This window comes from Sylvia atricapilla, chromosome 3 (genome assembly GCF_009819655.1).
Source record: "Sylvia atricapilla isolate bSylAtr1 chromosome 3, bSylAtr1.pri, whole genome shotgun sequence".
NCBI lineage: Eukaryota > Metazoa > Chordata > Aves > Passeriformes > Sylviidae > Sylvia > Sylvia atricapilla.
This window is the reverse complement of record NC_089142.1, coordinates 49,464,292-49,491,530: the sequence shown is the minus strand read 5'-3', so window position 1 is coordinate 49,491,530 and position 27,239 is coordinate 49,464,292. Positions and strand designations below refer to the sequence as shown.

The window sequence follows — 27,239 nt, the reverse complement described above, 5'->3', positions numbered from 1 at the left end:
GAAAGTGCTTTTCCATTTCTTCCCCGTAAATTGCACCAAGTATTTCTACGTCAATCCATTTGAGAGTTTCATAATGAAATATGCAGTGAATTCAGATATGCCAGCTTCTTTCCATTCCTCTTAGCTCTGTAATGAGGTTTTAACGCTTTTCTTAAAAACATTCTACTGCTGAGAAAGCTTCAGCCAGGGCCGAAATAGCTGGAATTTTGGGGCTTTTTTTGAAAGCATGAGCATGTTCTCTCATTTGCCTCTCTGTCTTGTGCAGCCTTCAGTTCTGGGCGCTGAAACATACAAGTTAAGATTTGTGTTTTTGTTATCTGTTTATTCTTGTTATACTTTTTTTCCATAAACTGAATCAATGGTTCTCACTGTGGATGGGCTTTTTTGTATTTGAGCAAATACTGGTTCTCCCATCTTCCTTACTTTTCAGTAAGATGTTTCAGTAAAGTAAATGGTTTTTGTCATTATTTTTTCCCATATGTAGCTTTTTCCATTCTTAAGTAGCTTCATACATGGCCAAGCAATGTGTGACATTCTTCTTTCTTATGTCCACTTTTAACACCAAAAATACGTCTTCTATTAATGGAAATACCAGAAGCAGTACAGCAAGAATGGACAAAAGTATGCTATGTACATTTCGGTAGCTGTTGTTTGCTTTTCCTACTGCAAAGACTCCTTTTTTGAAAAAATATCTTGAGACTTCCTCTTTAGAGTTTGTTTCTGTGATGGCATGCTCCTTTTTAAACTGTCAAAGTAAATAGGAGAAACTTTGACTTTTATCAAAATGTAAATATTTCCTTCTGATGTAGTTATTACTCAAATTGTAGTCTTTAGAAAACGAGAAACTCTTTCTTAACATATTGGTCTGAAAATCCTGAGTATTCTGCTGTTGCTGGAGTGCTGAGAAAAGTCCCTGGGCTTCTGTGTACATCTATAAAAAGCTTTTCATCAGGCTTCATCCAGAGGCAGTTACTGCTCCATCCTTACTTGCCCATGTAGAGGTGCTTATTACAGAGCTGATGTGCATCTACATTAGCAAAATCAGGAAATGCTACTTTCTTTTCCCAGCACAAGGATTACTGGCCTGTTCCACAGCCTGGGTAATCCTTGCATTAGAAGATTTGCTGTCAAATGGATGCTGGAAATTTCTACAAAAAATAACCTGCACATACCTTGTATCAGTTTCCAGAAAGAAGGGAGATAAACTTTCAGCACAGAATCATTTTACTCAGGTCCTTGTCACTTGATATTGTCCTGAACACCCTGTGTAAAGGCTTGTCTGTCAGAAAGAGAGTGGAGGTAAATTTCCAGTAACTCTCTCTTAATTTGCTTTGGCAATTCTTGTATTCAATAATACTAGTAAGGCTACCATGACATCTAGTGGATGGTAAGAGATGTTGTGCAAGGTTTAAAAAGCGCTCAAAATCTAAAATGTGGAAATACTAAAGAATAAAAAGAAAAGTCATACCAAGGAGGCAGGAAAGAAAAGAGGGCATCCTGGAATGCAGTTCAGGGTAATGTTTTATGGTTCTTCCTCAATCTGTAGATATCTGTTTTTCCAAAGCAGCATGCTTTGACTATTGACAACTTTGACAGGTTAATACACCTCTCAAAACTGTGGTCTTAATGGGACTGTGCTGTAACTTGTGCAGGCCTCACAGAGAATTAGGGGAGATTTGAGAGTTTCTGCCTAGATCCATTGCCTGTGTGCATCCTGCCACTCGCCATTGGTTCAGAAGAATTGATGCTCCTGTATTCCAAGTGGGAGACCTGTGCTTTAAACAGGTCAGAAACTGTTTCACATGAGCAGGTGGGTAATCTCATAGTCCGGACTTGCTGCAGCCCTCAGAGGGCGAACTCTGAGGGTGCTTCCCCTGGTTTTGTGACTTTCTACTTCTCAATAAGGAATCCCTCTTCTTCTGGGTTCCCTATTTATCGCAGAGATATGATCCTGATGATGAGTTGGTGCATTTGTTCTGTCCACATTGGTCATTGTAGTGTTGTCTGAAGCTTGGACATGAAAACAGATGCCTAACATTCAGCTGTTTGTTACGAGCCTTTGGTTTTGCTGACCCTGTTCAGCCCAGACCACGCCTTTGTCATTATTTTACTCTTTGTTTGAAAGATTCTGAATATAACAGAGGAAATTCCTTAAAGACCATTTACAATTAAGAGCTGCTCAGCAAATCAGGCAAATAAAAGCAACAGAACAAATCAGGATTTGCAAACATTTTCAGTAGGATGCAGCAGGAATACTAACAGGCGTGAGTTTGTTCTCTGTTTTATTATAAATGCCTTGCTGGACTTTTTCATCTCTTTTTTGGTTCCTTCTTAATTTTTTTCTCCCATGGTGTTGTGTTTAATTCAGTTGCAAAATATATGTAGGATGATGTTTGAAGTTGATATTTTCATATCCAAAGAAACCTGTCTACCTGATCCTAAACTCCTAATTGAAATTTAATGTCATGAGTGTTTGTTTGACAGTAATTCTGGAGGAGATGGGAAGGCTTTTAATTCTGTTTTAATTCTGTCAGTGGATGAAAAGAACATGAAATTCTTAGTATTGTGCATGAGTAAAAAGTTTAATTTGAGATTTGGATGTTCACATTTCCAAAACCGGTAGATCGAAATCTAAGCCAAATCCAACAGTAATACATCCCCCAAACAAAATTTTAATCCTATATTTATATATGTTTTTCCTTTAAATGTAAGGTTCAGACTTCGGCAAGCATCTGGTTTTAAAACATTTCCCTTAGCCTCTTTGCTCTGTATTTGCTCAAGTAGCTTTTGCTTTTGGTTCAAAACCAGTGAAAACAGCAGACCCTGGAAGGCATGAGAGAGAACTTGTCAAGTGGGACAAAATTTCTTTAAGATTCAGCAGATTATTAAAATTCTAGATTAGGGGCAGTGGTACTTCTGTGCTCCAGGAAAAGTTAGTCAAGGTGTGTATATAATCTTTAAGATCCTGATAGCATTATGACAAATAAATTAATAGAGCTCTAGTCACTTTCCAAAACCTTTAAAAATTATCAGACATTCAAATGCAATTGTTTTTCCCCTGCTTGTTGAACCTGCAGTATGTTGGATTAAAAAAAAAAAATTCTAAAATCTCAAAAGATACAAATCTGCAAAATACCTAGGCCAACCCATGCCATTCTATGATTTTTCCAAGAAGTTTGACAGATTCCTAGAACTGGAAAAGAGAAAAACTTTATCTTTTTAAGCAACAGGGTAAATTTCCCACCCTCTGGCATCCTGGAGATAGCACCTTCCTTTTGGGGCTGCTCCAAAACCAGGAGGAAATCAGGACCAATTAGATCACAGAGATTATTAAAGATTTCAGAATTCTTTATATATACTTCATTTTCCTCATCAGAAAACTTAAGTTTTGAGATCAGGAAAGGGCTCTGGATGCTGCTTTTGCTTAGCAGTCAGAGAAGGGCAAGCTTTGATGTAGCTCTCCAGTTCCTAGCATATCACAAGCCTCGAGCCAAGTACAAAGTGTTGTAGTAGCAAACAGCTGCTTTCCAAATCTCTGCGGAGTCATCTGCCACGTAAGCACTGCACAGCCAGAGACTACATCTGCTGACAAATCAGTCCTTCTCTTCAAAGACCTGTCTCGAGGGAGAGTTTTAGGGTTGTTGTTGCCATTATTAGCTGGATAAAGTGGGCTTATGCCAAAGGTCCCTTTGGCTTCCATGCTAGGCACTTCAGAAACTCATTTCCTTTACTAATGTCTGATGGGTGCACATAGGATTTGTTCTTCAGAAATGTAAGCCGCATCTCTGGGAGGTATTCTTAAAATGAAGCAAAGACTGTGTAGCAATCTAGATCTGCTTTGGTAAAACAGATAAAGGAGGAGATTTCCCAGTTAGGGTCTCAGTTTTACACAAGAATTCCTGTTTGCCAGCAGTATTTTGAAAATTCAGTAAACCATATAGCTAAGTCAGATTGTGACACAATGTGACATTGAAATGTCAGTGAGGGGAAAATGTTACATAACTGATCTTTGGGTGTTATGAAGACTGAGGCTGAAATTAAGTGTCAAGCCTCTAATCTGGTTGAAAGTAATTTTTAGTTGAGAGAAACCATAAAACAAGAGAACTTCCATGCATTCAGTAGGTTAACATCCTGCAGGAAACAAGATAACTGAATGAAAATGTGAAAATGTCACTGGTGCAGTAAATGTCCTTCTTGAGGAAAATGACACCATTTCATCTCCAAAAATGCCCCCCTGTGACAGCTGTAATGGGAACACCAACAACTGTTCATCAAAATAAGCAAACATAAAGCTTGAGAGTTTCAAATCACTAAATTCGTTCTTTACTGCAACACATGTTTGCCCAACTAAACTGAAAACTCAGCTCTTCTGGGAGAGGTGTTGAAAGAGAGCTGAGAATTCCAATGTTGTTCCATGTATTGTTTGTGAAGTCTTACAGTCCTGCTGAGTAGCCTGCAGTGATTAGTGGATTCTAAAGATGCTGCATATAAAGATGCAGTTCTATTCTCTGTTGCATCTCTACTAGGATCAGACTGTTCCTCTGGTCATGAAGCTCTCTGGTTGCATCTGAGGCTTAGCTTTGCATATGCTGAGGATGGAGAAGATAATACTTCTACTGAAAAATGAGACAGTAAAATCAAGTGAAATCAGGTTAGCTAATACATATTTACCAAGTAGAGACGTGTTTTCAGAGATTTCTGTACTTTCAAAAGTAAATTAATTCACTTGTACACCCCATAGATTTTTCAAAGAGAATTTGAGCAAAGGTTTCTTATACCACAGTAATATCACAAACGAAATCTTGAATTCCAACCTGTAGAAATAGTGACTTAACCCACTTTCTTCCTTGCTTTTTAATAATTTTTCCCATCATAGACATACAGACAGTAATAATTATGCCTACATTCTTTGTGGTTCTTAACATTTTTTTTTCTCCAGAACATGGATCGACTTTGCTATGGAAGTACTAATAAGGATGTCTGGATTTTTTATGGTATTTCTTAATAACACTTAAACCAGTGTTATTTTGGAGTTCTGCATTCTGAATGTATTCTGCATACTTTTGAATATGGAGCTGCATCTGATTAAATTGCTACGTGTTTTGCTGGAATGAGCCCCCATTCCAATTGACTAGCCTATATATAATTCTATTTTTACTTGGAACTTCTCTTCAGTGTAGTACAATGAGAACTTCTCTGTTTCAAGTGTAAAATCTAAGTATGTCTTAATTGTACCACTGCATAGATACATCCACCAGTATAAAGTCCCAAGTATTCTAGAAAGTGAACATTTATTTAGCAGGTGATCATTCCTGCTCATAACAGCTTCCCCTCTAAACAAACGAAACAGATGGGAAAGGAAGCACAGAAAAATGGGGTGGATTTGTTCAGACCAGCAGTGTCAAAGTCCGGTGTTGGAATCAGAGCTGTTGGATGCTGGTCTCTTGCCTTGTCTGCTGGAGTATGATGCCTCCTAGTGTTCCACTCTTGCGTAGAAAATTATGCAAGAGCTATAATGCTTATAGCTCATGTACGATTTTAATAAGTTCATTTGGATATTTCACAATAATGTATTTTTATGTTGTGCCTCTTTTTAGATTCTTGAGACTGAATGACAATTTCTTTTTGTATTTTGGCAAAGTGTTATCTAACAGTTCCCACCTATAGGCTTTCAGGCTGGTGTCAGAATACCTGCTGTCTCCCAGAGAAAGCCATCTTCTTGAGTGACTTGTGACAAAAGGGGAAAGTGGTCATGCTGGATTTGAAATTACTCTCACTTAATTACTGATGACTCTGTGCATGTGTGTGTGCTTATCTACATGATTCATATATATAAACACACAGGTGTTTTTATATACATATGAATTATGTGTATTATTTGTATGATCAGTAATATTTCATAGAGCATTTACTTGGCAATATGATGGGATTTTTTGCTTTTCATTAGTAGTCACCACTAGTGTAAGTGGTACATTAAATCATTTTATTGCTGGAGACTTTCAGGAATAGTCTTCTGTGTACCCATTTGGTTCTGAATTTTAAGAAAGATAAAGTAAGTATTTTAATAGAAATGTCTTCATTAATGACTAAACTCATTTTCTGCCCTTTAGCAGTGAATTTTGATCTTTAATATGCTTTTGATATTTAAGACACACAGCTGATTGTTGATTGTGCCCTTGTATAGTGTCTGTTTGTGTACTTAATGATTTCTTCCCAAATTTGTTTTGCCACAAAGGAGAAGAGAAAACAAGTGAATAACTTCAAAAGTGTTCAGCTGTGTAATATATGTCTATATAGTAACATTATATTAAAGAGATAATGCTATACTGTGTGTCAGAAACATAACATGGTAAACTACATCATTCTGTTCTGTGTTCAGTAGCTTATAGACCAAGTCAAACATATTCATATTTTTTTTCCAGATGGCTTTCAACTTACTTTTCTCTGATCAAATTATAATTAATGTTCTATGTTTACCCTTCCTTCCTTATCCCTTTTTCTTTTACTTAGTTGATTTCTGAATGTTTCCCTTTATTCCTGTGATCTTTCCTTCATAGCGGCACTGTCTCGGTGAAGCTTTGCATAAATCTATCAGCAATGTAAGTGATTTGCACTTACAGCTTGTGAACAGGGCATGCTTGCACTAATGAGCCTGCAGATCCTGCAGTACTGCTTTACAGCTTAAGCCCATGAAATGGGAGACATGGTAATATTTGAGACGAGAACATGTGCTGCTATCAAAAGCTTGTGTGGTGCATCCTCCTCATGTGTGTGACTGTGTGTGTGTCACTGGCATCGAACACTGTGTATGTGGTCATAACGTGAGCAGCGTTTTTATGTCATTGTTAACGCAAGCAAGCTTGTGGGCAGTGCAGACGTGTGTTGCAGAGCTTTCTACAAAGCATGAGATTGATGCTCTATTATAATTTGCAGTTTTGCAGTGTAAGTCATAAGTGTAGCCAAACTATTCTTTCAATTTTTTTTTTTTTTTAATTCTCACTGATGTTTTTAACGTGCTGAAAACTTGGGACAAAAGTATTGGAAGTTTAGAGAATAGTGTTTAGAGCTCTTTTATTTTGAATCCTCAGTACAGAGGTGTGCAGAAAGGGTAGTCCAAAGACGTACAAAAAGAGGCACTAATGTTCTTAAAACATGGTCTTAAGGATATCAGTCTATGCACTGAATAATCAAAATAATATTTTAAATCACATGCTCTTCTAAAAAGACTGATTTTTGTACTTTTCAACATCAAAACAAATTATTAGAAGGCTGAATTAATCTGACTTGCTTGCTAGAATCATTTAATCCTCATTGTCCTTTATTTTCTGTATAGTCTATTGATGCAAATAGACATCTCCAGACATTGACTCATTTCAGGCTATGGTTTTGCAGTCACTTTAATCTGGTGGAAGGATGAACTGCTCTTTCTTATTCCTGATCTCTTCGAAGATGGCTTCCTGCCCAGATGTCAGATTTCTCTTAGTCATCTCTGTTAAAACGTTTTCTGCCTTTCCAATATAGAAATGAAAACAAAATCATTTTGCTCTTGACCCATGCTCAACATATGTATAAATTATATACTGATAATTGTCAGAATTTGGAGTAGGAACTTAAGTAAGAGATAGATTTAAATTCAAGCCAAAAAGAAATTTTATCATCTTATTTTAATAAAAAATTGCCTGTGTTACCGTGGTTGACTCCATTTGACTGTTACCATGAAAGTCTTGTTAGAGTGTGATCATTCATTTCCTTGAGGTTCTGCAGGACTGGGCAGGACATCCCCTAGAATTATTCACCCTGGTGGCCAGGGTGAACAGGACAGGATAATATCCTGAGAAACCTAAGGGATAGAAATGTGGTCAAAGGGCCAAGTAAGAATGGGCTTACAGATGAAGAGAAGGACCAGGTAGGTATGAGGTTACAGAAAGGTTGGAAGGAGACAAGGGCCCAGTAGTGAACGTGAGATGAATTAGAGTAGATAGGGATGTGAGTAGACCAAAGGAAAGTTTAGATAAAATAACTAATTTTTTTTCTGGAGAAGGAAGGCAATAGCAGTACAAGAAGATAATGCATATATGAAAATTCAGAACTGACCATGCTGGCAGGTGCATGGTGCAAACACTCATAGTACAGAAATACTCACACCACTTCTGTGGAGTGAGTTTTCTAGGGGTGAAGAGAAAAAACACTGTATATATTATATATATTTTATATATATATATATATATATATAATTAATTGTTACCACAGTGAAGGTAGATTATTAGTAGAGTTAGACTAATGCTCAAAATATTTTCTTTTACAGGTTGTTGAGAAATGAGTAAGGTAGGAAACTTTGCAGCTTGTAAAAGCTTATTCAGGATAGAATAACTGTCAAACACCAAAGGACTTAGCAGTAAAATGGCAGATGAAATCCAGTGTAGATAAATGCAAAATGAGCCATGGGAAAAAAAAAAAAAAAACCAAACAAAAACTGTAACTCTTTCTGTAAAATGAGCCTTACCTTGACCTGTTACAACTATAAAGTAGGTTTGGGAACTGTGATATATAATTCTATGAAAATGTCACCTCAGTGCTCAGTAGGAGTCTCAAAAGCAAATAAAACTTTAAGAATATGGGAGAGAAGCAGAATATAACATGTAAAACTGTATAAATCACTACATAAAACCAGAATTTACTCTCATTTCAAATAACTTGTGCTATTTTTGTCTCCTAATCTTAAAAAAAAAAAGAATAGGACAGAGGTAAAAGTAGGAGAGATGTGATCATAGATATGAAATAACTTCCATACAAGGAACAACTCACTAAGCCAAAGCAATTCAGTATGGAAAAGGGTGTAAGGAGGGAAATGATGGAGAGCTGTAGAAACATGAGTAGAATACAGCAAATTAAAAGGGAACTTCTTTGGACTCATTTCCATTACAAGTATTGAAGATCATCATGTCAAATTGGCATGTCTGCATGCTGATGTGCATACTAAAAGCTTTTATGGGGTCAGATAATGGTTGTTATTATTTCTTCTGCAAATCTGCTCCAAAATACTCTTCTGGTTTAAGAAAGATTTCTAGTTCCAGGTAGACTGCAGAGTCAAGCTCCCTATATTTATGCTTGGCCTTTTTTTCCTTGGGTAAACCTGGTTGGCCCTTTCTGGAAGCAGAAGCAGAGATCAGACAAAATTACTGTCTGACACTGTACAATTTTTATGTGAAATTCATATTTAATGTATTTAGTAAAAGGTTTTGCAGAAGGTAGTGTAGGCCTTCCCTACACTCCTTTAATTGTAGCTAATCTCTTTCAAAGGTATATGAAGTACAAGACTATTTATACAGTGTATGTTAAAGGTAGAGTCTGTATTTCCAGACACAAAGACCTGGTCAATCGGAGATACAACTAGCTGTGTTTATTTCATTTAAATTACTTTGATTTTTGTTTTCTTTTGTTTTACTGCTAATTTTTGTTTCTGTAGCTTTTTTCTTTCAAATCTGCTTAAGCTGTGTCCTTCTGAAAAAGAAACTTAAGTCACATGTTCAGCAGCAATGTTCATGCTACAGGTTGTACTTGGTATGCTGCTAATAATTTCTTGCTAAGTGGTGGATTTAATGTTCTCTAACTCAATAACTTGATGTGCAATGTCGTTAAAATTTTGATATAATTAATTTTAAGATATGCTGAATCAAATGACACTATCAGACTTTAATTTATAATTCCATACGATGTAATGCTCTAAGGCTTGAAAAGTATCCTTACTGATTCAAATTCTTTGTCACTTGGCAATTTTATTTTCCTTCATTTGAGTCACTGTAGCAAAATTCTGTTTTGGTTAAATCTTGTTTCCAGAATTGGAGGGTATTGTTCATGGTTGGCTTTAAAGGGAATACAGGTTTAGTACTTTCAGTCTGAAAAGATGCTGTCTGATGTGGAGAACAAAGTATAATATTATTATAAAAAGAGAATGGGATTAGAAAGGAATATAGTATACTATAATACTTACTGGATGAAAAGCATCTTTAGTAAAATCAAGTATTTCTAAGAAAATGAGTTGTGACTCAGATTGTTTGGATCTTGGAAACAAGCATAAAAATCACTCTTATAATCTTACTGAACTAATTAAAAAGTGTGTTGGGAAATCCATCTAGTGTTACTTAGTATTTGTGATGCTGAGTGGTACCATTTATTTCTTAATGAGAAAACCACTAGTAAGGTAGGACCATAGCATACAAAAATCAATGTAGATGTCACAAGTTGTCCTCCCATATTCCAAGTGCAAGGTTGTTCTTGTAGAACAAGTGTTCCCCTGAAGAATAGTTTAACAAGCTTTTGATTTCAGACCTTGATAGTGTCATTTTTATTGATCTTTTATATAAAACCTAAATAATTTTGGATAATTTGGCCATTCAAAATTGTTTTACAGGTAGTGCTTCAGTACGAAATAAGCAATATGATAGTCCTTACAAAACCACTCAAATGTCATTATTATATCTCTGATTATATATCATGGAACATTAACAACAAATTCAGTAGATGGATGACATTGCTTGTCTGTCTTTTAGCTAATGCTCTGGCTCTAAAATTTCAAATGTTTTCTTCTCCTGAATGTCTTCTTTATAGCTGATGTATGTATTAATGACTAATCAATATTTGCTGTTCTGTTGTGGGTTAGATCTCCTTACTGAAGCAGAATCTGGAGATGCAGCTTTCCCAGTCACAGAGCTCTTTGCAACAGCTACAAGCCCAGTTCAGTCAGGAGCGACAAAGACTGACTCAGGAGATCCAGGAATTAGAAGAAGAGCATCAGCAAAGGCATAAGTCACTTCAGGAAGCCCATATTCTTGCCTTTCAAAACATGGAGGAAACAAAAGAGCAAGAACAAAAGGCATGTTCATACGGTTATTCCAAATTCTGTAGAGAGTATTGCCATTTTAGCATTTTACGTACACAATTTGAGTCAGTAAAGAAAGTATCTGCATAACTACTAAATTTACTTTTCAGCTGATGTATTGCAGTAATACTGTTACCCAGTTAAATCTGAACAAGACATACTGAAAATATTTTTAATACTGGCATTGTTTCATGTCTTGCTTCATATGCACATATATAGGGGTGTGTATATATATATGTATATGTAAAAAATATTATCAGTACATGCATTTCTTTATGGTACGTTGACATTGTTACCCTTAACATTATATTCTTGTTCTGATTTTGATTACAGTTAATTTTACATGTTTTTCCTACCAATAGACTCCTTTGAAATGTATTTTATATTTTCCTTATGTTAAAAATTGTGTTAGCTATGCTCTGTGGCTTGCAAAATAATTTTCATGCTCCAGCCAAGATACCTTTTTTTAAAACCTTGACAAAACCAGCTTTAAAATTGGAATTTTGGGAGTGCATGGTACATAATGGGGAGAGGGGTGCATCTTAAGATATTTTTTAAGTTCAGCTCCAGAGTGTGCCTTTGCAGTCAGTTTTCCCACTATGTGCCCAGAAGATCAGAAGATGTGTACCAAGAACATTATGCTACCAGGGAGTAAACATTGATGTCCTTAAGGAGCAGAGGTCCCTAAACGTGTGCACACTAGACCCATCTATGAATCTGCACCTTATTACATTGCTTGCTATTGTAGCTATATCCATGGATTGATTTTTTTTCTCTTTTCCAGCTGTAAGCCAAACGGGTTTTGTGCACAGGTAATCTTGGTAACCATCAACCACTGAAAAGAAAAAATGTGTTAGGAGGATAAGAAAGTATGAGTAATAGTAGTGGATTTTTTTCTAGAATATGTCAATGCCTGCTTTTTGTTTAAAGTTGTTTATTGTGTCATGTTTTATAAATTCTCTAAGTTGGTGTAGAACAAATTTTGTCAATTTTGGTTTCATAGGAATTAGAAGAACGTTTACAGCAGAAGCACTCAGAAGAACTTCATGCACTAAAAGAAACACATAAACAAGCCATGGAAGGCTTTAAATTGGAGATGGAGCAGGAACTTCAGACTCTACGATTTGAGCTGGAGGATGAAGGAAAAGCTATGTTAGGTATACTATTTTCAAATTTGAAAAGGGGTCCAAACCCATTATTTCTACTCATGCAAATACACATGCATGTGTGTGTGTACTATAACACTGTAGTGTCTCTCTGAGTCATTCAATATTGACCTAAGTGTTCCTCTTGAAATCATTATAGGCATTAACAGGTAAGCCTAGATTCTACACTTTCGAAATATCTCATCCTTAAGGCTCTTTTGGAAGGAGTAAGCCACCAGAGTTCCTAATGGAGAACTGATGTTTTCAGAAAGCAACAGGAATAAAATACAGGACAGTTACTTAGCTAACAAAGCTAGGTGTGTTTTAGGTCAGCATCAATACTAAATGAAGCTGGACTGTTGCTGTTAATTAATGTAAACACATCCAAATTAAACTTTTCTCTTTGTTCATGGTAACCAGCTTCCTTGCGCTCAGAGCTCAACCACCAACATGCAGCAGCAATTGACCAGCTAAGGCACAACCATCAACAAGAACTGGTAGCTGCCAAAATGGAGCTTGAAAGAAGCATAGAACTTGGCAGGAGACAGGTAGGAGGCATGGGTGGCAACTGGCTATAAAATGGTATGGTCAGTATTCACTTTTCCCTTTGCTGGAGGCAAGAACAGTTGTGAACAAACAACAAACATGTAATCCTTCAAAACCATCCAACACCAGCAGCTAATGAGTTCCTATCAGTTTCCTAAACTTCCTTGTTTAGCTTTTTCTGCCTTTTACAAACCTCGTTCAAAGCCCAGAAAAGGTTCCCATATCCAGGTAGTTTCCTCTCAGAACTGTGCAGCCATTTGGGAGCACCTTGGCTTGCCATTGGAGGCAAGTGCCCGTTCTTGTAAAATTGTACTCATCAGCTGCCAGCAGGAAGGAAAAAGCTGTTTCTCTTTGAAGCCCAAGAGATATGGCAAAAAAAGCGCTTACTTAAAATCACATGATTGCTTCAAACTGAAGAAAAAGGTGCACAAAAAAACCCCACCAAGACCAAACCCCCAAAACCTGTATGAACTACTTTGCTTTTGGTATCAGACTGATTAATTCACCTTGCATCTTTCATTTTTCATTTTATACACAGTCAGTTTTTCTGCTAGTAGCTAAAAATTCAAAGTTCAAGCTCTGTTGAAAGCCAGACTCCTGGAAATAAGAGGATCAGAAAATTACCTCTTGTAAGAATCTATATAAGCTTTTCAGGATTGATTTACTGATAGTCCAGCTCTGAGGTGGAGGAGTCAGTTTAGAAATATATTAACAGGGTTTATTTATTATTTAGGTTTATTATTTATTAACAGGTATATTAACAGAGGAAACAGGGCTTGCTGGGCATAGCCTTTACACAAAAACAGAGACAGTCAAAGATGAGCCCTTTTTTAGCTATTCCTTGCTGGTTTAACAGTGTGAGCACCAGAGGCAAAAACATGGTGCTGTCATGCAGGATTTAGGGGGATATAGTTTGTCATGTATTGTTTAAGCCCAGAGTCTGACAACTAGATGCAATGTCAGAAAAAAAAAGTTTAAATTACAAGAACTGGTGCTGGATCCAACCAAACAGGGTCTACTCTTTGCTTCAGTATAATGATCTGCTAAACATGAGCTTTGGTAACACTGAGGGCAAAACAGTTACTGTGGTTTCCTGTGTTAGAATGCTCAGCAGTTCATAGGATCAGGTTGAATGAGATGGAGAGTGGATTGATCAGGATTTGCTGCTTTTTGAAGTATTTATATATGTGGATGTAAATTTTTCCTCTGCTTTTTCTTGTCACTTTAACCTAGTCTTTATACAGGGAGATACGTAGTTATTTTTAATTGTCGGCTCTTAAAGATGCCCTGTGAAATTTGTGCACTAGGATATATTTGTATTTCCTGGAGGCATGAAGGCACAAAACACAGTTACACACAGAACTACTTCGGAATATCTGCTGATTTTCTCTGTGCAAACTATATGCTCATTAATTATTGTGAAACTGTAAGAAGTGGAATAGGTGGAAATAGAGACCTCTGAAAAAGTTGTTTTCATTATAAACATTTCTAAACCAAGGAGACTCATTGTCAAAGCCATTGGGACAGGCTCCAGCTGAGTTTCCCAGATATTAACTTCATTGGAATTTCTTCTGCAAAAAACCAAAACAAGACTTTTCTTTATTTACTGGACACAATATAAATATAACATAAACTATTTAACAATATTCTGCTGTAAGCTATTTATGACCTTTGTATATATTTGTAAGATAGGAGACTTCTGAATCAGTTTTTGTTTGTGCAGGGCATGTATCTTGAGCAATTTTCACCTATTGAATGGGGCTGTAAGGGAAAAAATGGTTCTCTGGATGATATGCTGACAAGACAGAGAAAGTGAAATGCCCTGGGTCTTAGTGATACCTGTTTTTTTTTTTTTCTTGTATATGTGGGCAAAAAGAACATGTGATGAACTATGCCAGTTTCAACAGGCAGTGATAATCATGGGGTTTTAACTTTTCTGGCAAGTGGAAATTTATTACCTAACTTTTATTTCTTCTTTCTTTATACTTTTACACAGTAAAAAGACCCTTTGCTTTGATTATAATTTGTGTTGGCATCTAAAACTGAAAAAATTGTCTGTTGGATGAAAATTCTGCTCAGCTGTTGTCTCCCAAAAGCAAATGTTGTAGGCATCACCTCTGAGAAATAAGTCTATCTAAAACATTTTTTGCTGCTGCTACTTATATCATAGGAAAAAGAATTTTTATGCCGAATATCAGATCTACAAGATGAACTGAGACACCGAGATCATCATATAGCTGAACTGGACAAAGAGATTCTGCATCTTCACGAAAATATAAGTGCATTGACGAAGGAATTAGAGTTTAAAGGGAAAGAAATTCTTAGAATACACAGTGAATCCAACCAACAGATCAGGTATGAATTTTTCTGTTCTAAACTCGAACCTGTATTGTTTCACTTACCGTTCTACTTTAAAAAAATTGCCATTTGCAGTTTTAAATTTATCCTCTAAATCAAGTCATATTACATATCGTTGTCTTCTTTAGTAAAGCTATGCCCTTTACTGGTAAAGTTAGTGACTCTGCTGTGCAGTTAAGTGGCATTTCAGTGACACATTTTGGCATATTTTAGTAGCAGTTCACTCAAGTGTTGGTTTTGGTGGGTTATTTTTCAAATTCATTACATTTGTTTATTTTAAAAAGCATTAAAGGAGATGCATTTTCCATGAAATAAGCTAGAAGATTGGAGAACAGTAAGTAGTAGGCTTTGATGAATCAGTAATTCCTTCTGTGTTGTCTGATATGTAAAAGCCATTAGAAGCATGGCAGAAGATCATGATGAACAAAAAAGTCTAATTTTAGAATAACTCTCTTTTTAACAAAAACTAAATTAAACAGGATGCATGAGCAAGATTTAAGCAAGAAACATGAGACAGAGCTGGATGTCTTGACAGCAGATCACATCAGAGAGAAACAAAGCATGCTGGCAGATTTTAATAAGACCCAAGAGCTGCTCAAGGAAATTAATTCAGCTTTACAAATTTCGTAAGTTTTGTTGCATTAAAAAATGGTATGTAGCTGCATTTGAGTGAATAGTTTATTCTGGTGTCCATAGGTTCCTGAAGATACTGCAGATACGCAGATGTACAGATACCTCAATAAAGTATGGGGGCTAATCTTGCATTCTTTAGGCAACACAATTCTGTAATCTTTAGGGGAATGTAGTGAGGTAAACTGTTAAAGGCTCAAGACCAAAAAATTTCAGGTAGGAAAGTTTAAATCTGTGCAGTTCCTAGAAAACCAGAGAAGACATTATTTCAAATGGTTTCTTTCTTAAACTTTAATACATCTTTTTTGAGAACACAAGAATTTCTTCAACAAGTTTATAAACAGTACAGTATTTACTACTATTAAGAAATCAGACTGTAGCATGAGTGATGCAAACATTTTCAAGTTTGGTAGCATAAGGAAAATTAGTGTCTGAAATGGATTGCATGAGCATAACAACAGGAGGCTTTAAGAGTTCATCTGAATTAAAATACCACCAGGGATTAGACCACCTAATGGTGGCAGAAGTGATGTAATAGTGTGTCACCAACCAGTGTTTGCCTGTCTTCCACATGCTTCATTCTCTGTCTCTGTGGTGTTACCCATTTGGTCACAGTTTCTGGCTCAGGTTTCATAGCACATTTGAGCACAAAGTTGTCATCAAGGGATTTGTATTTACAGCACAGAAGATTTATGGCAGAGAGAAGAAATTGGTTCTAAGTTTTTGATAGAAAGATTTTCTAAATATCAGTTACAAATGGACAGTAAAGCCAAAATGCATCTAGCTTTTTCTGGATAATGAACCCTCAGAAATTGTCTTCAAGTAAAATGGTTATAAAATTCTTGTTTTCACCCCCTTGTAATTGTCCACATGCACACACTTATGCCCTAATAAATGTGGTACTTTGCCATTCAGTAAATTAGAGATAAGCTACCTCCTGTTTGCTGCATTTATCTTGTATGAGAAACAGGCCTATTAGCAGCCACCAGAACTGTTTTGGAACTGTTTGCCCTTAATGTTTTCCACATCAAGTTGTTTGTTTCTCAGTGTCAGAGAATTTTCTGAATTTAATTGGTTTCCTGCTCCTCACTCTTGCCAATTTAGAGTTTTAAGGAAGCAGCCACTGGCCTAAAATCAGCAAGCATCATCCAGGGTACCCTAACCTGGCCTTCAGTGTGCTATTTCTCTATTTACACTGAAGCAAGAAGCTCTCCAAAGAAGAAACTATGTAGAAAAGCAAGCAAATTTTAAAAACCAAACTCAAACCAACCAACCAAAAAAAAAAAAAACCCACCCACCCAAAACAAAACCCAAAACCACACGCACATGAACCCAGAGAAATTTTATGCAGCTGTTTATCAAGTAACTGTTCCCAGGTTCAGCCTCTCTGAAAGCATGGCCTTATGAATGTTTGTGAAATGGAGAATTTGTCTTGGAGTAATTGAGAATGGGTGTCATTAATTAGGCTCTACAACTAAAGTCTTTAAATTACAAATTATCTATTTGAAACAGAAAGAAAACCCCCAGTTCTCTGAAGTATCTGAAAATAAAATGACAGCTGTGTGGAACTATGTACTATACACTGGGGATCTATGTACAGTAGCTTAACCTAGCATCAAAAGTATGCACAAAAATTAAGTCAGCTGAGGCTATTTATGTTCTGCTGAGTCAAATGCCTTCTCTGCAAGTAAAAACAATCATGTTCTCATTCATATTGTTTTATGTAAATACATTATATAATCTCACAATATGCACAGGTTATTAGAAGGTTATTAAATTGTTAATATAATTTAATAATAACTGCTTTTTCATCTGCAAATCAAAGTAAAAATTCTCATAGTTGCTTTTGAAGAGAAAATATTTGTCTGAAGTGAAAAATTATGTCTACTTCCAGGTGTTTATCATTTGTTTAATTCCTGTGGAATTTAGCTTGACCTGATTTAGATTCAATTTAATTCATAGATTTTTCTTAGCATTTGATTGGGATTTCTTTTCTTTTTTCACTAAGTTTGTTAGATTTCCTGAATCTATTCTGATACATGATTCACTAATCTACATGAGGGCTGAATATGTGAGAGACATATTTTAGTACTTTCCTTTGAAACTATATTTAGCATCATGAGCATATTATTAGTTTAAAGGAGTCACAATCATTTGAAACTGACATGTCTTCAAAACTTTTTTCCTTAAGGAAAAGGAATATTTATGCAGTTATTTGTACAATTCCTCTCTCTGTTGGCTTATTTCACTTCTCTCCTTTAATGCTTTCCCACCAGGCATTTCAAATTTCCTTTTAGTTTTTTTTCCTCAAATGTTTATCGGCTATTACATTAGATGTCCTAATATCCAAGTGTTGTTATTTTTGTTTTGCAGCTCATTCCTTTATTTTATCTCTAATGGTACTAAGTATCTTTTGTGGAGAGGAGTTAGTTACCTATTAGTCTTCAATGTTCTTGAGTATCTTCTGTTCCAGTATGTTCCACATGAACTGAGGAAGACACTGGTTTTTAATGCCTTATTTTAAGCCTGACAAGTGGCCCTTTTCAAAAGTGCAGTAGTGCATGCCCAGGAAAGATGTTAAGTTTTTAGAATGTTCCCTAGATTATTAGTTGCTGGAGCAAAGGTTACAGTTATTGGGGACGTTGTTTGTTTTGTTTCTTAACTATGTAAAGTGGAAGGAGAACATAGAAATTAATTTCCTTCACAGTGGTAAGAAAGTCATCCTCTGTTCTTACGCCCTGAAGTCCCTTTTGTACTTATCAAAAATGTGACTATTCATTCATCATTTAACACTGGATCGGGCTAAAGGGGATATTCTTCTTTTCTATAAAGTTTAGAAGAAATGGAAGAAAAATATAAAAACAGAGAATCAAGACCAGAAGACTTGCAGCTTATCTCAGAACTGAAAGACCTAATTGCAGAGCGGGACCAACTCATAAAGAAATTGATTGTAAGACTTCTATGCTCTCTTGGTGTAATATCTTGAGAAATACAAAAGTTAAACTGATTCAAAGTGTTTAAAGTGTATTATAAAAACCAATCCTGCTAGCATGTTATTCATACTCTTTGACACATTATTCCTCTGGTTTCCATGTCTCATAATAGTAAAACTAATTAGATACAGAGTGTTTTCAAAAATCAAGTATGATACATTATTACAAAAAGTATTCTGGTATGTCCTTTATCAGATGTCTCCTGCCTCCAATTCTGGGACAAGCCAGTCATGCAAGCCATATAAGAAATAGTTTCTTCTATGAGGTTTCTAAGACCAAGATCCTGACCCACTGATGTTCCCAAATTCAGAGCACAGCACCCTGACTTGGGTTAGTCTGATTAGATCCCAATTAAGAAGCAAGAAGGAATGAGGAAATCAAAATTGATTAAAGATATGGATTTAACTATACTGAGTCTTATGCAGTACATAATCCATTAGCCTGTGCTCACTCTCAGGACCACAGAACTGCATAAATAGAAAGTATTTAGATTATTCCATATATAGTATATAAACATGAAATGCAATTTTTAGAATTGCCAGTTTATTTTAAAATGCAAGCATAAATTTATTTGAAAACACTTTACAGGCAGATTTAGCCACTAACTGGTTGAAAATGCATAAAAAGGAGTTTCTATCTGTTGTTCTTTTTAGGAGGACAAAAAGTTCTATCAGCTGGAACTAGTAAACAGGGAGACTAACTACAACAAAATGTTTAATGCAAGCCCTAATGTTGGTGTTATTAATCCATTTGTGAAGGTATGTTCCATGGACTTCATTGCTAAAGTAAAGAAAAAGAAAACTAAAGATATAGTAAAAAGAAAAGATGTATGTGTATGTGTGTGTGCCTGCATCTATACATAAATCACTCTTAACAGTCATGTTCAAAACAAGGAACATAGTTTTCCATTTGTCTACTTATTTTTGTGTAGGTTTGTTTTATTTGTGTTGTTGAGAGATCCACTGATGCTGTTGCCTTGGTTAGCTTGATATGTGTGACATAAAACACAGATCCTTATCACAAAACTGCAAATTTAATATGGAAAAGTGACAGAAAGGCAATAAAGGGCAGAACTGTATCGTGCAACAGAGAACAGTGACGGGTTTTTAGTTTTGTAATTTTTCTTGGTTATTATGGAAAGTGCAAGGGCACTTTGCGCTTTTAGGAAGTGCTCAGGGTGGAAGGGCATTAGAAAGGCAGAGAGGACAGTAAAAGGAAAGGAGTAAAGGTAAAAAGGGGAAGGAGAAGCATGTGAGAAGGGCATGGAATGATTCTGAAGGGGGAAAGACATACAGTAAGATTGGAGAAGTTGAGTGCAAACCAGTATGGACAGCGGAGGCTGGAAGAGACTGAAGTCAGTCTCTAGCCCTCTCAGTTACTGTCACCACCTGTACAAGTGAAAGCACTTCAGTAGCAACTTTTTCCAGTTCTCTCCAGCCTGCTGAATAGCAGCCAGGGAAGGCTTCTGTCCACACAGGCATAGTAGCCTTGCAGCGACTTCAAAAGTCAGCAGCATTCCTTGTGGAGGAATGTGAATAGACTGTGGTAGAGTACCTAAATACTGGTCTTTTTCACCACTTCAGGAGTGAGTCCTCTGACATTTCCTTCATCCTTGTGATAACCCATAGGTTATTTCACTTGCCTGGAAAGGGAGGACATTTGTGCCAGCTGTAGAGACAGAAGAAGTTGGGAAGGTTCTGAAGCAGAGGCTAAAACCGAAGGGACACAACTTGAGCAGCTCAGATGCTCAAGAGCTTCAGTGATCAGAGTTCAGACTCAGATTATTTAAAAGGAGGTCTGGCTCCATTATTTGAGACCAGGCTGTGTTTTTTAGCCAGCCTTACTGCAGTTTCACATCAGATCAGCATATTTCACACTTCTGCACAAACTCTGCTGAAAAATGTCAATATTCTCCTATGATTTTCACGAGCCCAGCAGCTCTCCCAAGCTTATATATGGATGTCTAATTTTTATGCTAACTGCATATAAGAAATTAGTTCGGGCCCATTAGAGATAATAGCATGACTTCCAAATACAATTTCAATGGTTGTTTGAAAATTTTAGAAGTCTGTCTGAACCACCCATTTATAAAGATGTAAAATGGAACCATTTAGTGTATAACCTTATGTTTTGTGTGAAGTCTGAAGTGTTTGGGAAAAGTACTTCAGCATCAGATTTTCTTAGTGATAATTCACATATTTTTATAATATGCTTCCATCACTTAAAATGTTTAGACTTTAGAAGTGTCTTGTATGCCAGAACATTCTGATCTTTCATTTCATGAGTTGTGGACTGTGTTAATTTATTTTGTCAAAGCACATGCTGTGTTATTAGAGAATGAATTACAAAGAAACTGAAAAACTCATTCTCCTTTCTTTTTGTGTAAGAAAAAAGATGGAAGTTATGAGTTACTACAGGCTTTGCATATTAATGCAAAATTACAGCCATTGCAGTGTGTGTTAGAGCTTCTCTAATTTCTGCAATGGATCTATTTAATATAGTATTACATCCTTACATCTAAAGTTTCTTAATACTTTGCATGAATTTCATGGAAATAATACACACAGTTTTCTCTCTCCATATTTGACTGCTTCAGAAACACGGATTGTTTTATAGAGAATATTATATAAATCGTAGTATTTTTCTAAGCACTTATGTGGATAACGTACATTTTCCAGAAGTGAGCCACTTGTGAAGCACACAGATTTAACTACAGTTTGTGTAACACACTTTTTGATTACAGCATATATTGTCATGCAAGTGAATTTTACATACAGTTGGTTACTTTCACCAAACTATTTCTTACTTCTTGTTTCTTCAGCTACTACAGCAGACATGTATGGGACAATCTTAGTTTAATCCTTTCTAGCTTGATGGTGATTCACTGTGATGCTTAAACCCCACTTTTTTTCTATTATAACTTTCTGTTAAATTGTCAGGGTATTTTAACTGTGTATTGACAAACACACCCAAGAGTATGTGCCTGCAATCAGTATCACTTGCACCTGCCAGCCCTGGAGAGGTCAGGCACTGAAATCAAAGCTAGCAGAGAACCTGAGAGAAGAAGGTGCAAACAAACAGTAAGACTGTGTCTGTCTCCAGCTGAACTCTGCTCACCCTTGAATAGAGCAGCTGTCCTGTTTCAGGTGCAATTCTGCTGGAAAATATTATATAGAAACAACATGAGATTCCACTTGTCTTTCACTTTATTTAGTTCAAATATATGTAGTTAATAAGCCCTTAAGGGGTTTTTCTCTTAGCTGCTTTGTTAGGGTTGCATATAAGTAATTGAAAGAAATTACTTATTATATATTCAAATAATACATAATTCATTGTATTTTTGAGCAAGGGATTTTTTTATTGCTCTGGGTACGTCAAAAACTCCTATTTTTGGAAATAAGGCACTTTGAATTTTAGTATTTTATCGTGGACATGAAAAATGTGATAGAAGTCAGAAAAAACACGTCGTGTCCTGTCAGACAGCAATTTAAAAGAAAAGTGATAGAATTATTTGAAACATCTTTCTGCATTAAAATATCTATAAAAACAGAGAGGATCACTGACTCCTTTGTATGATGTGTTCTGGAATGTAAAATATTGGCATAAAAATAGATTTCTTAAATATTTTAGCCCCTTGAAATACTATCAAGAGAAGTACAGATTATTGTAAAAAAAACCCAAAACATGTTCAATTGTGCCATCTGGTGTCTAGAAGTGGCAGCTGTATTAGCATCAAAGCCAGGCTTTCCTTTGTGCAAGAAACTGGACTCCTGTACAGTAATAGTTTTATCTTTAGCTGTATTGCTATAATGCTTTGCTGACTGAGAGGATGTAATTGCTGTGAAAGAAGTGTAGATGCTTTTCCAGGTTTCATGGTCCAGTTACCAGTTACCTCAGTGATGGAGTGAAATGTGTTGGAGAGACCCACTTTTTTATCATTTAAATTTGCTGTAATTGCATTTGATAGCAGAGCTGTTTAATGCCTATGAAGAAAAGATTTAAGTAAACATGAAAGGTTTAACAGACTGAAAGGAAATTTTCCACAAAATTCTCAATCTCCAATGTTTAAATAGAACCAATGTTTCAGTATAACCAAAATGTTATACTGAAAGATCATATACTTATGTGATTATTACACTTAATACTCATTGATATTACACTTAATCATAATAACTAAATCATTTTGATTAGAAATTCGATTTTGCTGTGAAAATTTGTGGTGTTCAGGTCAAAGCAAACAGAAAACTAGAACTGGAAAAGGAGCCCAATCTGTCCCAATTCCTCTCCTTCCAAAAGATCTCCAAACCAGCCATCAATGAATCTTCTAAATTAGCCAATGTCCTCACCTGTCCTGGTGCAAGAAGCCTTCCTTACGTTTGTTATTTTTAATGCAGCAAAAGAAGAAGAACGATAAATCAACAAACAGGTTTGTGAGTGTCCCCAATCTAAGTGCTCTGGAATCTAGCGGAGTGGTGGGCAATGGACATCCCAACCGCCTGGAGCCCAGTCCTAACTCACCCATCCACGATATTGAGTTCAACAGCAGCAAACCACTACCACAGCCAATGCCACCCAAAGAGCCCAAGACGTTTTTGAGGTGAGCACTGCCTCACCAATCTTTTTTTTTTTTTTTTTTTTTTTTTTTTTTTTTTTTTTTTTTTTTTTTTTTTTTCTTAACATTGGAAAATTTTGCATTCTTATTGAGCTGAATCCCACTTGCTTTATCAGCCTTTCAGAGGTACAAGTACTTTTACAGCATTTTTAATTTTTACTTTATAATTATAACCTCTTTATAGTATTCCTTTTTATCGTAGACCTTGTTGAAATGTGAAGTATTCTCTCACTTTTTGCTAAGCCTTGAACTTTGAAAACCTTTATAAATACCTTAGCAGAATTCATGTGCTTCCAATTGTTTACATATATGAACAATTGTTTTAGATGTTTGTGTTATTTACTGATTTTCATTTAGGAATTGATACTAGCACGGAGGTTTTTTATTTAGTAGTATGTGACAAAAATTTTTATTTAAGATTATTTTCCATGCTAGGTGAATGTTTCGTGTTCCCTCTTTCCTCACCTATGTGAAATTGTTTCATAGGAGTAACCTTAACTACAGCAACAGGAAATGTACAGGCTTGGATGCTTAATGCTGAGCTTCTAGTAATTAAAATCAGCATTAAAGCCTCAAGTAATTCTCTCACAAAATAATCTACTGAATTGAATAACTTAAAAATGGCATCTTAGAGGCAGGATTTTAATCTGTTATCTTGATATGCCCACATGTTAAATGCACTGAAGTGCTGTACTTTGTATCTAGTAGGTGCTGATCTCTTACCTCTAAGTTGCCAACTTAAAGCAAAATGTAATTACTGGTTCCACACCTGGTTGTTTGTTTGCTCTCTCCTTTGGTTTAATGCAAAAGATCACATACCTAGCAACTGTTAATTATAAAAGGAAATAAGTGATAGAATCTAGAATAGATAAGGAAAAACAATATTTTTCAAGAAAACCTTAAAAAAAAAAAAGTACTGTTGCTATTTTTTTCCTCTGCATGTTATGTGCATGAATATGCTCAGGTATCTATAAACATGCATGTGCATGACCCTATGGATGGTGATCCAAATTGTTTTGTGCTCTGTATTATCCTATAGTAGAGATTATTTTATTACCAATTTTTATTGATAAAGGAACTTGTGTGATTGAATTTAAATTATTCTTTCCTGCTCATTTTGTGAAAATGAGGAGCCAAATGCTGTTTGCAGCACAGTAATTTGTTTTTTCTAGTATCTTAGCATATTTTAATTGTGTGCATGAACAGTTGCAAGTGATATTTGTGATGGGTATTATTACAAAAGCGTGTACTTCTGTTCAGTTGCCAACCAGTCTTTGTGAGCACATGTCTACAAATATGATGTTCACATCATATTTTTCAAAATTAACTTTACCACAGGAAAAGGATGCTAAAAGAGGACCTTCTACAGTCATGCTTTTCCAAGAAAATTCTTTTTATTCTTCCTGAAAACTCCAGCTATTTATGAGATACAAAACTATGTTTTCCAAAATATTATTTGCCCACCCTGTAATGTGGCTTCTGAACTGACTCATGCTGCTGATGCTCTCCAATGGAGTGGATGATCACAGATTCTATAGGGACACATTAAATCGCATCCTAAGGCACACTGATAATTAATCCATAGAAAAACATGTGTTCCTTACTGAATATTCTCTGTGATTTTTTTTTTCCTTCTCCTAACAGTTGTACTTTTCACGTTGTTGTAGGATAATTGTTTTGTTTTGTTTCTTTCTGTGAATTTAGCCCTCCTCAGACTGACTCCTCACCAGTGGCTTCACCAGACCCACAACGCCAGGAGTGGTTTGCCCGGTACTTTACGTTCTGAGAGATGATTTGTTTTTGTGGCACAGCGTGACGTGGACTGTTTATAAGAGCATGACCTTAAGTAAACCCTCATGTGAAAAAGCTTTCCTGTAATTTGTCAAACACTGTGAATGAGAAAGTATTTGTCTTTCTGATTTGAAACTGCACTGTATTTCATGTTATATTTGTTGGAATCACCTGACATGGTACTATACAATATGTGTAATTATAACTATTATTTTTATTTAAAATGGAAGAATCTTTAAACTTTGTAATTACTACATAATAAATTTTGGTAGAACAAACATAATGCTTTCCCCCTTTTTCCTCTAAATGTGTTTTCTTTGATTTCAGGTAAGGCTTTCCCTCCCCCCCCCAAAATAACATAATTGCATGATTACTATAAATACAACTTGAATTGTAAAAGGAAAAATATATATCTCTCATTCTCTCCAATTTGGGTGGGATATGTTTAATGCATCCCAGTTCTGTTACTTTGTAGCAGTTTAAAAACCTTGTCTGCCTAACATTTAAAAGCAAGAGTGCTAAATAAAAGTTGTGTAGCTGCTTGCTTTCAGAGCAGATGGATTCTGATAGAAGATGAAAAAAGCCACAAATCATGAGCTGTTCATTGTGGAGAGGAGTTGACTCCTCACCTGTTGCTTATGAGACTTCACCATCTAGTTAAAATCAAAGATTTTATCATTGAAGTATAGCAGAAACTGTTCCCACAGGATCTGTATTTCTTTTATGAATATTAACAAAAACAAATGCTTGAAATATTTAGAAAACTGTTCTAGGTGTCACTGTGTAAATCAAAAATCTACATTTTGAGCATATAGTCTTGCTTTGGATAAAATTCATGTCTGAAATAAAAAAAAAAAAAAAACAAACCACAAACAAAAACCAGCTACACAACTTTTTCCCATGAATACATACTACAGATACAGATCTTTCATTAAAACTTAGTTACCTTCCCTTGTCTATATTAAATTTTTTTCTCTTCTTAAACTGATATATGAAACTGTTTTTCAGCTAGTAAGCATGATTCCCCAGTCTATACCTTTTATGATGTCAGTGTTGCTCAAGAAATTTGTTGCAGCATAGAGAAAACCAGAGCTTGTCTTTTTTATATTTTTTCATTCAAAGATTACCACAAATTTACTCACACTGGTAGTCTCAGGGAGAATATTGTCTTTGTTTTATGAATGTATTTTTAAGCTGAATCTCTTATCTTTTAAAAGCAGGAAAAAATATGTTTGAGTTATTTGAATAAGGTTCTAGTTAGCATATACAAAGGTCTTGAACTTTAATATTTCATCTAAAGCCCTAACTGCATCCTTTTTTTGCTATATGCACAAAGGTAAATACCCAGATAAAGATACTTGCTAATTACAATGAGTTTTATATGTACTATATGTATAAATGAAAAATTTGTATGTTTTCATATAAACAATATAAAAATCTTCTAAATGCACATTTAGAAACTTCTATCGTATAATTCACCTCAAAAACACCACTGAAAGCTGTATTCTGGTGATGCTGCCATGGATTAAAAAATGTATACATCAGATTTTCTGTAGCTGGTGGACTCAAATGTAGGTATATGCAACTTTTTAATTTTAGAAGAAAGCCATATTGGGCAAAATGTCAGATTTCTTGGCTGTTACCCAAAATAAAATTCACTAGATCATTTTGTTACAATGTTCTGAAGTGAGTGTTGCGTATTTTCTTTGCATGCTTTGCAAGGGATCAGCTGCTTTTTCCCATCCTCAACTTCATTTGTGCATTTTCACATATAGAATGAATAACTGAACAGGAATAGGAAGATAATGATCCCTACATTTACCTATTCAGTGAAAGTTGTGCCCATTGGTATTTTACTAGTTGGTATCTGAATGTTAAGACGTACTCGGTTACTGTGTCTCCCACAGTCAGCAGTTGTAGCACTGCCTTATCAGTCTCCTCAAACCAAAAACCAATCAAAAAAGGAAAAAAAAAAAAAAAGTACCCAAGCCAAAAATAAAATGCTCAAAAAACAACCAGAGGAAACTAGGAAAAGTTCTATTTTCTACCAAATGGCATTTAAAACTCTGTAAAATATATTCGTAAAAAAAGTCAGTATCTTGCCTTTGGGATTAAGGAATTTGCATGATGACTGCTATAGTGTTAGTGCAAAGATCAGGATCTGGTATTCTGGAAAAAGCTAAAAGTGCACAGATTCATGAGTTCACAGGCAGCCTCAGCTGCCAAGAGACACACTTTAGGGGATAGTCTGGAGCCCAAGTTTTACAGCCACATGAACATCCAAC

General features: G+C 35.6%; 1 protein-coding gene across 1 annotated transcript in view; it reads left to right on the top strand.

The window, feature by feature from the left end:
• FAM184A (family with sequence similarity 184 member A) overlaps positions 1–26,638 on the top strand; it is a 75,053-nt gene extending 48,415 nt beyond the window's left edge. The window contains exons 10-18 of the mRNA XM_066315311.1: positions 10,661–10,873; positions 11,883–12,036; positions 12,445–12,572; positions 14,741–14,925; positions 15,408–15,554; positions 18,391–18,508; positions 19,205–19,309; positions 22,946–23,148; positions 24,868–26,638. Coding sequence (XP_066171408.1) covers positions 10,661–10,873; positions 11,883–12,036; positions 12,445–12,572; positions 14,741–14,925; positions 15,408–15,554; positions 18,391–18,508; positions 19,205–19,309; positions 22,946–23,148; positions 24,868–24,949 — 1,335 coding nt within the window. The 3' untranslated portion in view covers positions 24,950–26,638. The remainder of the gene's footprint in view (positions 1–10,660; positions 10,874–11,882; positions 12,037–12,444; positions 12,573–14,740; positions 14,926–15,407; positions 15,555–18,390; positions 18,509–19,204; positions 19,310–22,945; positions 23,149–24,867) is intronic.
• Positions 26,639–27,239: the final 601 nt, after the last annotated feature.